The sequence below is a fragment of the Ovis aries genome, chromosome 10 (genome assembly GCF_016772045.2).
Source record: "Ovis aries strain OAR_USU_Benz2616 breed Rambouillet chromosome 10, ARS-UI_Ramb_v3.0, whole genome shotgun sequence".
Classification (NCBI taxonomy): domain Eukaryota; kingdom Metazoa; phylum Chordata; class Mammalia; order Artiodactyla; family Bovidae; genus Ovis; species Ovis aries.
Window position 1 is genome coordinate 21,451,810 of NC_056063.1, and position 13,788 is coordinate 21,465,597.

Genomic DNA, 13,788 nt, shown 5'->3' on the forward strand with positions numbered 1-13,788 from the left:
GAGTTGGTGATGGACAGGGAGGCCTGATGTGCTGTGATTCATGGGGTCCCAAAGAGTCAGACACGACTGAGCGACTGAAATGAACTGAACTGAACTGAACTGAATTTTGCTGTAATGGAACATACGTGTTTTATTGGATGATGCATGATCACACGATAAAAACCATAGGACATATGGGAAAAATTGGGTATGTGAAAAATTGGGGCACGTTACTCAAAAAATTTTTCCAGAAAACAAACAACTTTGTTGGTGATGTGTGAAAAATGAAGATAGGACACTGGTTAAAATGCTAGCATAGTTTTTATGCATGTATTACATGGTTGAGAAATCCATAAACATTACAATATATGCATAATTTTACCTGGAAAAGACATGAAGCTTGCATGTGGAAGTGGATCTCAGAAAGGTCACAGTTTGTGAGTTATTTTGAATTAATGGAGGAGGTTAACTGAAATCAGAAGGCCAAGTTTTAACACCAAATGAAGATAGGTGTGGTTCTCAAGCCGTGATACCCTGAGGTAGATGGTGGATGTTTAAGGTGTGTGTGTGTGTGTGTACTGTGTATTCCTGTGCAGCTCAGTTCAGCTGGGTTCAGTTTTCTGTGTTCACCTAATATTTCTGGAGGACAGAATCATGCATAAGCACCTGTGAAATCAGAAGTATGCTCAGATCATTCCCTAATATACCAATCCTGTTGAAACTAATTCATGTTTTTAGCATAAGTGGTATAGCAGAACTGCCTGTGTAAGAGAATGAAAGAATCAGAAGACAATATTATATTAGTTATGAGGTAATATATTTGAAAATTTGAAAATGAATGATTTTTAACAAAATATAAATTAATAAATTTTACTCAAGGAGAAGCAGAATGCTTACATAGATCAATAGCTGTAATTGAAAATTAGAAAATTTTACATAGACATTTCTATGAAGGAAACATCAGTTCAGTTCAGTTCAGTCGCTCAGTCGTGTCCGACTCTTTGTGACCCCATGAATCGCAGCACGCCAGGCCTCCCTGTCCATCACCAACTCCCGGAGTTCACTCAGACTCACGTCCATCGAGTCAGTGATGCCATCCAGCCATCTCATCCTCTGTCGTCCCCTTCTCCTCCTGCCCCCAATCCCTCCCAGCATCAGAGTCTTTTCCAATGAGTCAACTCTTCGCATGAGGTGGGCAAAATACTGGAGTTTCAGCTTTAGCATCATTCCTTCCAAAGAAATCCCAGGGCTGATACAGATGGCCAAAAAGCACATGAAAAGATGCTCAACGTTGCCAGTTGTTGACATGCAGATCAAAGCCATAATCAGGTATCACCTCACACTGATCAGAATGGCCATCATCAGAAAATCTACAGCAGTAAATGCTGGAGGGGGTGTGGAATATAAATTGGTACAGCCACTATGGAGAACAATGTGGAGGTTTTCTAAAAAAATAAAAATAGAGCTTCCATATGATCCAGTAATCCCACTCCTGGGGCATGTATCCAGATAAAACCATAATTCATAAAGATACAGGCACCCCAGTGCAGCACTATTTACAATAACCAGGACATAAGGCAATCTACGATGAACATTTAGAATAATGTTATGGATAAAACATTAAAATGGATAAAGAAGATGTGATACACACACACACACACACACACACACACACACACACACTGGAATATTCCTCAGCCATAAAAAGAGTGTTATAGGACAATGGAATATCACTCAACCATTAAAAACAATGATATAGGATTTCCCTGGTGGCCTAGTGGATAGAAATCTGCCTACCAATGCCGGGGACACAGGTTCGATTTCTGGTCCAGGAAGATTCCACTTGCCACAGAGAAGCTCAACCCATGAGCCACAACTACTGAGTCCACGTGCTACATCTCCTAAGCACAAAATGAGACGCCTGCGTCCTCCAATGAGGAGTAGCTCCCACTTACCACAACTAAAGAGGACCCGTGCAAAGCAACGAAGATCCAGCACAGCCAAAAAGAAAGAAAGAAAGAAAGAAAAATTTTAATGTAAGAAAAAACAGAAAGAAAGAATGTCATCTGCAGCAGCATGAATGGCCCTAAAGATTTTCATACTGGATGAAGTCAGCTTCTTTTTGCAAAACTCAGACTGAAATTGAAGAAAGTAGGGAAAACCACTAGACCATTCAGGTATGACCTAAATCAGATCCCTTATGATGATACAGTGGAAGTGATGAACAGATTTAAGGGATTAGATCTGATAGACAGAATGCCTGAAGAACTATGGACGGAGGTTCGTGATATTATACAGGAGGCAGTGATCAAGACCATCCCCAAGAAAAAGAATTGCAAAAAAGCAAAACGGTTGTCTGAGGAGGCCTGACAAATAGCTGAGAAAAGAAGAGAAGGTAAAGGCAAAGGAGACAAGGAAAGATATACCCGTTTGAATGCAGAGTTCCAAAGAATAACACAGAGAGATAAGAAAGCCTTCCTCAGTGATCAGTGCAAAAAAATAGAGGAAAACAATAGAATGGGAAAGGCTAGAAGTCTCTTCAAGAAAATTAGAGATAACAAGGGAACATTTCATGCGAAGATGGGTCCAATAAAGGACAGAAATGGTATGGACCTAACAGAAGCAGAAGACATTAAGAAGAGGTGGCAAGAATACACAGAAGAATTATACAAAAAAGATCTTCATGACCCAGATAACCACGATGGTGTGATCACTCACCTAGAGCTAGATATCCTGGAACGTGAAGTCAAATGGGCCTTGGGAAGCATCATACAAACAAAGCTAGTGGTGGCGACAGAATTCCAGTTGAGCTATTTCAAATCCTGAAAGATGATGCTGTGAAAGTGCTGCACTCAATATGCCAGCAAATTTGGAAAACTCAGCAGTGGCCACAGGATTGGAAAAGGTCAGTTTTCATTCCAGTTCCAAAGAAACGCAATGCCAAAGAATGTTCAAACTACCACACAATTGTACTCATCTCACATGCTAGCAAAGTAAGGCTCAAAATTCTCTAAGCCAGGCTTCAACAGTACATGAACTGTGAACTTCCATATGTTCAAGCTGGATTTAGAAAAGACAAAGGAACCAGAGATCAAATTGCCAATATCCATTGGATCATAGAAAAAGGAAGAGAGTGCCACAGAAACATCTGCTGCTGCTGCTGCTAAGTCACTTCAGTTGTGTCCAACTCTGTGCGATCCCATAGATGGCAGCCCACCAGGCTCCTCCGTCCCTGGGGTTCCCCAGGCAAGAATACTGGAGTGGGTTGCCATTTCCTTCTCCAACAGAAACATCTACTTCTGTTTTATTGACTACTGCAAAACCTTTGACTGTGTGGATCACAACAAACTGTGGAAAATTCTAAAAAAGATGGGAATACCACCTGACCTGCCTCCTGAGAAATTTGTATGTAGGTCAAGAAGCAATAGTTAGAACTGAACATGGAACAACGGACTGATTCCAAATCAGGAAAGGAGTATGTCAAGGATGTGTATTTTCGCCCTGCTTATTTAACTTATATGCAGAGTGCATCATGCGAAATGCTGGGCTGGATGAAGCACAAGCTGGAATCAAGATTGCTGGGAGAAATATCGATAATCTCAGATATGCAGATGACACCACCCTTATGGCAGAAAGAGAAGAAGAACTAAAGAGCCTCTTGATGAAAGTGAAAGAGGAGAGTGAAAAAGTTGGTTTAAAACTCAACATTCAGAAAACTAAGATCATGGCATCTGGTCCCATCACTTCATGGCAAATAGATGGAGAAACAATGGAAATAGTGAGAGATTTTATTTTGGGGGACTCCAAAATCACTGCAGATGGTGACTACAGCCATGAAATTAAAAGACGCTTGCTCCTTGGAAGAAAAGGTATGACCAACCTAGATGGCATATTAAAAAGCAAAGACATTAGTTTGCCAACTAAAGTCCGTCTAGTCAAAGCTATGGTTTTTCCAGTGGTCATGTATGGATGTGAGAGTTGGACTGTGAAGAAAGCTGAGCGCCAAAGAATTCATGCTTTTTAACTGTGGTGTTGGAGAGGACTTTTGAGAGTCCCTTGGACTGCAAGGAGATCCAACCAGTCCGTCCTAAAGGAAATCAATCCTGAACATTCATTAGAAGGATTGATGCTGAAGCTGAAACTCCAAATACTTTAGCCACCTGATGTGAAGAACTGGCTCATTGGAAAAGACCCTTATGCTGGGAAACATTGAAAGTGGGAGAACGGGTCAACAGAGGATGAGATGGTTGGAATGGCATCATTGGCTCGATGGACATGAGTCTGAGTAAGCTCTCGGAGTTGGTGATGGACAGTGAAGCCTGGCGTGCTGCAGTCCATGGGGTTGCAAGGAGCTGGACATGGCTGAGCGATTGAACTGAAGTGAGTCAGACTGAGAAAGACAAATACCATATGATATCACAAATGAACTTACAAAACAGAAATAGAAACACAGGTGTTAAGTTACCAAGGGAGAAAGGAGACGAGGAGGGATAAACTAGGAGATTGAGATTGACATGTATACACTGCTATATATGAAATAGATAGCTAATAAAGACCTACTGTATAGCACAGGGAACTCGCCTCAGTACTCTGTAGCGGCCTATATGGGAGAAGGATCTAAAAAAGAGTGGATATATCTATGTATATGTGTAACTGGTTCACTTTGCTGTACACCTGAAATTAACACAGCATTGTAAATCAGCTGTAGAAGTGAAGCAGTGAAGTCGCTCAGTCGTGTCCGACTCTTTGCGACCCCATGGACAGTAGCCTACCAGGCTGTCCATGGGATTTTCCAAGCAAGAATACTGGAGTGGGCTGCCATTTCCTTCTCCAGGGTATCTTCCCAACCCAGAGATCGAACCCGGGTCTCCTGCATTGCAGGCAGATGCTTTACCGTCTGAGCCACCAGGTACTCCAATTAAAATTAATTTTAAATAAGGAAATTGGAATATCTGTCAAAAAGCTGCTATTTTTTAAAGGACTGGGAGTTCCTGATTTTATAGTTGAATTCTAATCCTTCAATCAGAGTTGTTTATTATAATTCCAGAAGATTTTTTTTAAGAGCTGTGTGTGCTCAGTTGCTCAGTCGTGTCCAACTCTTTGCAACCCCATGGACTGTACCCCACCAGACTCCTCTTTGTCCATGGAATTTTTCAGGGAAGAATACTGCAGTGGGTTGCCATTTCCTGCTCCAGGGGGTCTTCCTGACCCACGGATTGAGCCTGCATCTCTTTCCTCTCCTGTACTGCCAGGCAAATTCTTTACCACTGTACCACCTGAGAAGCCCCCATACCACAGTTGATCTTAGCCAAAAGGCCGAAAAGCAGCCTTTTTAAAAGGTAAGATGCTTGATTCATTTTCTGAAGGTAACGTGTGCCAGATACTGCTTTAAATATTTCATAAATATTAATTAATCCTCACTTCAGTCTTATGAGGCTATTACAGAGAAGAAAACTGAAGCACAGAAATCCTGACTAACTTCCCCAAGATCATGTAACTAGTATATGTTTTAGCTGGGATTTTAACCAGACAGTTTGGTTCCAGTGCCCGAGGCCTGAACTCTTACCTACCCTGTTCTTTGCTATCTTTAAACTAAAACTGACGGAAGCTAGCTAGCTCTCTGGTTCCGCAGTGACTTTCTGAGTTGAATGCAGTACACCTCTTGAAAGGCCTAAAATCTGGCTTCCCCCAGTGACTGCTAACAAGGAATAGGCAACCCAGCCTTCTAGAAGGAGGGGGAAGGGGAGTTTGGTGGAGTTATAACCAAATTTTAAAGCAAGGAAGCAGAGAGTTGGTAGATAAATTCCCTCTTTACCCCGCTCTCCAGTGGATTCTTCCAAAGTCTGGTGTTTGTTCTGTCTGTCCAGAGACCTGCTGTGCTCTGGAGAACCAGCTGAGCTTCTTCACGAAACACAGCCCGGGTTAGTGACACACCGTTCATCTCTTTCTGCTTCACCTTGCTTCTCCCTCACTCAGACCACGGATACCACATCTGCAAACCAAGAAACAGCACTGAAGTTTCACCTCAAACTCAACTTTTTAGGAAACCAGGCTGCAGCAGAATCTGAAGACGAAATTCCTGAAACAAGAAGTGTATATGGCAAATAAACACAGAAAAAGTCCTCGACTCATAAGCCATTAAGATGATGCATATTAAACCATAGTGATAAAATAGACCATTTTATCTATTTTATAAATATTTTATCAAATATTTCTTTTATATTTATATAAATATATATTTATATTTATAAAATAGATAATTGTATGTTAATTTGGCAAAAAAAACTGAAAAGGTGAGTAATACCTAATGCTGATGAGATATGGGGAAGTAGGCTTTCGTCTGAAGGCCAGATGGTGGGGAAATGAACTTCTGCATGCTTCTGCAAAGTGATCTGGCAGAGTGTGTTCAAATATTAAGTGTACACAATCTTTCATCCAGCATCTTTGGAACATATGCGTTAGTTCATATGTTTATACATTTGAAGACATTTCTTGCCGTATTGTCGTAATAGTAGAAAATAGGAGACAGGCAGAATGTCCATTTAATGAAAGATATTTGGACAAAATATGGAATATCCATATTTTGGAGTGTGTTTTGCCCTGGAAAGATAGTTCTGATATATTACAAATGAAAAGAACAAATTGTAGAATAATGTGTATAATATGATCCTGTTTTTATATTTTATACTACACAACAAACCAGAAAAAAAACCTATACATTTACATAAGGGTTTTCTTCAGGGTGAAAAAAACATGTGGAATGATACAATAGACTGTTAGCACTGTCTCAAAGGATTGAGATAGAGAGTGGAGATAATTACTAACCTCTTCCTTATATATACTGTGTGATTTGTATGCTCAGCTATTACAGTGAACATTAAGACAGATGTGATGAGAACCCAGCAGCTTTCCCTAAAATCAAATTTCAGGCAAGGGCAATAATTCTTTTCAACCTTGATTCCTTCTTATGATTTCTTTTCTGTTCTAAGAGTTCTCTAGCTAATGGAATAAGATTTTTTAAAAAAAGGAAATAAAATGTATATTGACTGGGAAGGAAGAATTAAGACTATCATTGTTGCAGATAACATGATGATTTATGTAGAAAATCTCAAAGAATTGTAAAAAAAAAGAAAAAAACAAAAAACCCCAAAACCTTCTGGAACTAATAAGCAGTCTTATTGAGGTTTCTCACTGGAAAAGACCCTGATGCTGGGAAAGATTGAGGACAGGAGGAGACCAGGGGCAACAGAGGATGAGATGGTTGGATGGCATCACTGGCTCAGTGGACATGGTTTGAGCAAACTCGGGGAAATAGTGAAGGAAGGAAGCCTGGCAGGCTACAGTCCATGGGGTTGCAAAGAGTTGGACATGACTTAGTAACTGAACAACAACATTAAGATTTCAGGATTCAAGGTTAATATACAAGTCAGTCATTCCCTGTATACCAGCAGTGAACAAGTAGAAATTGAAATTTAAAAATATATGTATCACTAGCATCCAGAAAGATGAAATACTTGAGTGCAAATCTAACAAAATATGTAGATCTATATGAAAAAAAAAAAACACAAACCTCTGGTAAATTAAAGAACTAAATAAATAAAGAGGTGTTCCACATTCATAGGAAAACTCAATATTGTCAAGATCTCAGTTCTTCCCTATTTGATCTATGGATTCAGTGCAGTCCCACCAACCACCCACCAATCCTTGGAATTTGCCCAAAGGAGTTGAAAAAGTATGCCCACACAAAAACCTGCCTGCAGTCGTTTGGTGGTGGTTTAGTTCCAGTCGTGTCTGACTCTTTGCAGCCCCAGGGATTGTAGCCCATTAGGCTCCTCTGTCCATGAGATTTTCCAGGCAAGGATACTGAAGTGGGTTACCACTTCCTTCTCCAGAGGCTCTTCCCAACCCACATCTCTTGTGTCTCTTGCATTGGCAGGCAGGTTCTTTTCTGACTGAGCTAGGAGAGAAGCCGCAGCTGTATTTGTAATTGCCAAAACCTGGAAGCAACCAAGATATCCTTTAGTAGATGAATGGATAAGTAAACTGTGGTACATCTTGTCAATGGAATATTATTCAGAGCTAAAAGAAACAAGCAATCAAGCCAAGCAAAGACATGGAGGAAACTTAAATGGGTATTAATGAGTAAAAGAAGTCAGCCTGAAAAGGCTGCTTAACATGATTCCAACTGTATGGCCACCTGGATAAGGCAAAATTTGGAGACAGTGAATAGCTCTGTGGTGCCAGGGATTAAGCAGGAGAGAAAGATGAATAGGCAAAACACAGAGGACTTTTAGGGCAGTGAAAATTCTCTGATACTCCAATGCCAGACATAATGTCATTTTACATTTGTCAAAATCTACAGAATTTAGAACACCAAGAGTAAAGCCTAGAGCAAGCTGTGGACTTGGGGTGATAATGATGTGCGATATAAGTCATCAGTCTAACAAATGTACCACTCTGGTGGGATGTTGGTAAAGAGGGAGGCTGTGCATGTGTGGGGACAAGGGCCTTATGAGAAAATCTGTACTTTCCTCGCAGTCTTGCTGGGAATCTAAAAATGTTCTTAAAAATAAAAATAAATGAGGGAGGATAGAAAGATGGATAAAATAACCTTAAATGTGCATGTCTTTTATTAAAATTAATTTACTTGTTTTGGATTGTGCTGGGTCTTCGTTGCAGTGCACAGGCCTCCAGTTGCAGTGGCTTCTGGTTGCAGAGCACAGGCCCTAGAGCGCACGGGTTTCAGTATTTGCAGCACCCGGGCTCAGTGGCTGTGGTTGATTACCGGCTCAGTAGTTGCCGCTCGCGGGTTCAGTGGACATGGTCCACAGGCTTAGGTGTTATCCAGAGGCAGATTCCTCTCCACTGAGCCACCAAGGAAGTCCTCTGTTGTTTTAAATTTGTCTTCACTGGGTCTTCGTTGTGGCATGCAGAACTTTTGACCTTCATTGCAGCATGCAGGATCTTTAGGTGCGGATTGCAAACTCTGGTGGCAGCAGGTGGGATCTAGTTCCCTGATCAGAGGTTGTACCCGGGCCCCCTGCATTGTGAGCACGGAGTCTTAGCCATTAGACCACCACGGAGGTCTCTGTTGTTTTAATAAGGAAAACTGAAAATAATATAGACATTTGTCAACAGAAGAACATTCCAGTACATCCTATGCAGTCGTTAAAAAGACTGAAGTCGATAAGTATGTACTCATATGGAACGATGCGCATGATTTGTTACCAGAAAATAGTATTGTTAAATGATATTAATATTGTGTTTTATTACATATTCCAGTAATACTTTTCATAATAATTATCTCTGAGAAATAGTATCATAAGGAGCTTTTAAATATTTATCAGCCTTATGTTTCCTAGAATAGCAAATTGTCTGTTTGATCAAGAAAGTAATAATGGAAAAAAATGCTGACAGTTTCTGAAATTTTCTCCATGATTATGTATCTGTTTTCATAGGAAAAACAAATGAACAGAAATTAAATTCACCTATGCAGTGAACTGAGAATTTTATTATATATGTATACCTTAACCCTAAACACAAATCTGCGTCAAGTTGTTTTATTTTATATCCTGCCTGTTTCTGATAGGAATTAATGTACCTTTTGCCCAAGCTAAAGAACCCTTTCAATGTATTCAAAATAACATATGAACAGCAAGAACTCAGTGAACACTTGCCCAAATAGCAATTGTCTTTAAGAAATACATCTTGTGTGTATGATAGGAAATTTGGGATGCTCTAAAGTGTGGGGATGCTTTTGAACTGTGGTGTTGGAGAAGACTCTTGAGAGTCCCTTGGACTGCAAGGAGATCCAACCAGTCTATCCTAAAAGAGATCAATCCAGGGTGTTCATTGGAAGGACTGATGCTGAAGATGAAACTCCAATAATTTGGCCACCTCATGCGAAGAGTTGACTCACTGGAAAAGACCCTGATGCTGGGAGGGATTGGGGGCAGGAGGAGAAGGGGACGACAGAGGATGAGATGGCTGGATGGCATCACCGACTCGATGCACATGAGTTTGGGTGAGCTCCGGGAGTTGGTGATGGACAGGGAGGCCTGGCGTGCTGCGATTCATGGGGTCTCAAGAGTCGGACACGACTGAGCGACTGAACTGAACTGAACTGACAGCTGATTCACTTTGTTGTACAGCAGAAACTAACACAACATTGTAAGGCAATTATCCTCCAGTAATAAATATAAATAAAGAATGGGGCCCAGAGCTGAGCTGTTCTTGCCGGGGATTAAGGGTGGTCGTGAACCATTGCTCAGATACGTACGTGCCTTTTTACCCACACTTACAATCTCCTTATGGGAAAACTACTTGACTTCTCTAAAAATTAGTCTGCTCTCTTCAATTGTGAGCCTAGCACTTCAGAAACCAGGAATGAATATTATGCCACTCCTTGAAGGAATAATGAAACGAATTAAAAAAATGACAAGTTGCATAATGTTATTACTGAGAAAAACATGGTGAAGAAAACCCATTTGCAGATAAGCTTCTTAAGGAGGGCTGGGGTGGAAGAGTCAATACCCAGAGGGACTTTGTTAAGGTGTTTATCCTCTCACATCACCTTATACTTTAACTTTGTGGCACCTATTGCAAAAGCAGTGTAATTATGTACCTCTGAAAAACCACAGAAACTATATGAATTCAGTAAATACCCAGATTGCAAGTAACGCGTCTGTACATCTGTCCTCCTACCGCCTTTCTTGAAGTCATCAAGGAGCAATTCTGAAAGCCTCCAAATGTTTTGAAAAGATTCATTGTTCTGTTTTTCAGTTCCCATAAAGATTTCAATTTATTACTCTTGGCAGTTTTCCTTATATTTGACAGCCTATTGTTTAAGAATATATGGAAATATACTGTTTAAGAATGCACTGGGATGACCCAGAGGGATGGTACAGGGAGGGAGGAGGGAGGGGGGTGCAGGATGGGGAACACGTGTACACCCGTAGCAGATTCATGTTGATGTATGGCAAAACCAATACAATATTGTAAACTAATTAGCCTCCAATTAAAATAAATAAAGTTATATTTTTTAAAAAAATAATATATGGACATTTCAAAATTTGAAATGCTGCTTTCAGATTTTGCATTTGAAAGAAGTTAAAGGACTCAAAACTTGGCTGGAACTTATATACCTTTGAGTGGCTTCTACATATGGGTCTTTGTGCTTAGATGAAGCAGGCTAACATAAACACAAAATCACCTCTTCTGTGTCTTCAGAAAGAGTATGTACAATGTGTTACATAGAAACTGATCATTTTGAGTAAATTTGACACTGAAACTAACCTCATCAGATTGGGAGACACCTTTTGCATATTTTTTTTTCATTATTTCTTGACTCTCTACTGTGCCAAAGCACTGTCAGGTGCTGTGGGGCACAGGGATGAGTAAGATGCAGCCTTGAGAAGCTTGTTGTACTGGGAAACAAGACTGCTATTGGAAACAGAATCTTTAAAATAGCTAACTTATTTTCCTAGTAGAGCATTACCATCCTGTTTGATCTCTGGCCAGAGACTTGCAAAATTTCAGCTGTGGTACCACCGAGAAAAAAAGTAATTTGAATCGGATTTACCTTCAAAATTGACCTGGATCAAAACTCTGAACTTGATCCAGTTTTCTTCTCATGTATACTCAAAAAAAAAAAAAAAAATCAATTTCAGAGTTGTAAGGTTAAAAATCATGATAATTGCATTGGATCATAATTATGATTGTTACTTTTAGAGGGGTACAGAAAATGCTGAGTTGATTGGCAAAATACTAATGTTAGATGTAATTCAGTGATGATGTTTGCTTTATACAATCCAATTTTTACCAAACATGTTTATTCACTTAAAGAATTTCTTTTTGCTTAATATTTTCCTTCTCTTTTGTAGGAGTTTATTTTATCAGAAGATTATAACAAGATGACTCCTGTGAAAAACTATCAAGGTAGGAATGAGAGTAGTGTTTTCATTGCCTTCGACTTTGAAATGTTCCTTGATGGCCACAAGACGGGATTTAACTTTACAGCAGTCACTGGGAACAAAGCTCTGCAGTGCTTTGTGGTGAATATTATCCTGGTTTTTGAATCAAGAAGCAGAGGCCTGAGGAGATCGGCTGACTGGCACGCAGTCCCGTAGCCGGTAGCTTGCAGAGCCCGTCCAGTTCCCATGTGACTCCAGCACCCACGGTCTTTGTCCTTGGTCTCCCTGCTCCACCCCGCTGCCTGCAGACCCTGCAGCAGACTTGGAGAGCAGGGCCGGGCTTGGGAGTGAGCTGCTTTCCACGGAGCTCATTCCAGCTCTGGGTAACGGTTCTGAAAGGTTCATATTGTCTCAGGGAAGGTGTTCGGGTTTTATTGTGTCTTCAACATTGGCATTGTTCCATAGACCATTTACATAATACAGATCAGGAGCAAATTTTCACTAAGGAGTGTTTCCTCCAGGTCAACAGGGGCAGGGGCCAGAATATTAGAAGTAGACCTTGGAACACTTAGAGGTCATTTCATCCACATCTTGTGACCTCATTCATGATCATCCGGCCTCTCCTCTTGAGGTATCCTTAGACATAGCAACCCCTCCTGATTTTAGAAAATTCTCAGCATTAAGTTCTTCGTTTCTAGATGTTGAGCAAAAATTCATTTCCCTATGGGTTTATTCTTTTTTTTTCTCCTTTAATAACTAGTTTTTTTTTTTCTTTTGAGCCTTTTATTTTGCACTGGGGCATAGCCCAATAGCAATGTTGAGATACCTTCAGATGAACAGCAAAGGGACTCATCCATACACATACGTGTATTCCTCCCCTCCCATCCAGGCTGCCACATAACATCGAGCAGAGTTCCGTGTGCTATACAGTAGGTCCTTTTTGGTTATCTATTTTAAATATAGCAGTGTGTACATCACCATCCCTGTGGGTTTATTCTTTAGTGTTTTTTTATGTATCACTTAGCATTTATTGAGTACCTACTGTGTTCCGATAACTGAAAATTATAATAGTGAACAGGGCATGCATAGTATCCATGCATCCCCCATGAAAATAGAATCAAGTAAATCTAAACAGAATTAAAGCAGATCAAATTCAGCAATATATAAAAAGGGAAGTACATCACAACCAAGTGAGGTTTATTCCCAAAAAGAAATAAAAGCAGGGACAGGTGTTTGTCCATAGCATAGCAGCCTTATTCACAATAGCCAAGAAATGGAAACAGCCTAAATATTCACAGATGGATGAATGGGTAAACAAAATATGGTTTATCAATACAGTAGATTCTTATTTGGCCACAAAAGGAGACTGAAGTGCTGATACCCGTTACCATGTGGATGAACCTTGAAAACATGCTGAGTGAAAGAAAAGACCATACATCATATGATTACATTTATATGAAATGTTAAGAATAGGAGAATCCATAGCCACAGAAAGTCAGTTAGGGGTTCCTCAGGGATGGGGCTAAGGGGATTGGAGGTTATGGGCTTCTTTTGGAGGTGAGAGAAATGCTCTAGAAGTAGAACATTCCCATAATGATTGCACAGCACTGCGAATATACGAAAACTCACTGAATTATACCCTGAAAAATGGTTTAAATGGGGAATTTTATATTATGTGGATTTTTTATCTCAGTTACCATTTTTTAAAACAGTCACTTTTAAAACAAGTTATTCCAAAAACAAAGACATTACAAGAAAGGAAAACTACAGCCCCAATTCTCTCATAAACTTAGACGTTAAAGTCCTAAAAGAAATACTAGCAAATCCAGCAACATGTAAAAAGAATTATACACAATGACCAAGTGGGGTTTATTCCAGATAGGCACAGCTGGTTCAG

The 13,788-nt window shown here is 40.1% G+C and overlaps 1 protein-coding gene across 2 annotated transcripts in view; it reads left to right on the forward strand.

The window, feature by feature from the left end:
- WDFY2 (WD repeat and FYVE domain containing 2) overlaps nt 1-13,788 on the forward strand; it is a 183,924-nt gene that overhangs the window by 116,941 nt on the left and 53,195 nt on the right. For both annotated transcript variants that reach the window (XM_027973574.2, XM_060394375.1), the window contains one exon: nt 11,862-11,916. In XM_027973574.2, coding sequence (XP_027829375.1) covers nt 11,862-11,916 — 55 coding nt within the window. The remainder of the gene's footprint in view (nt 1-11,861; nt 11,917-13,788) is intronic.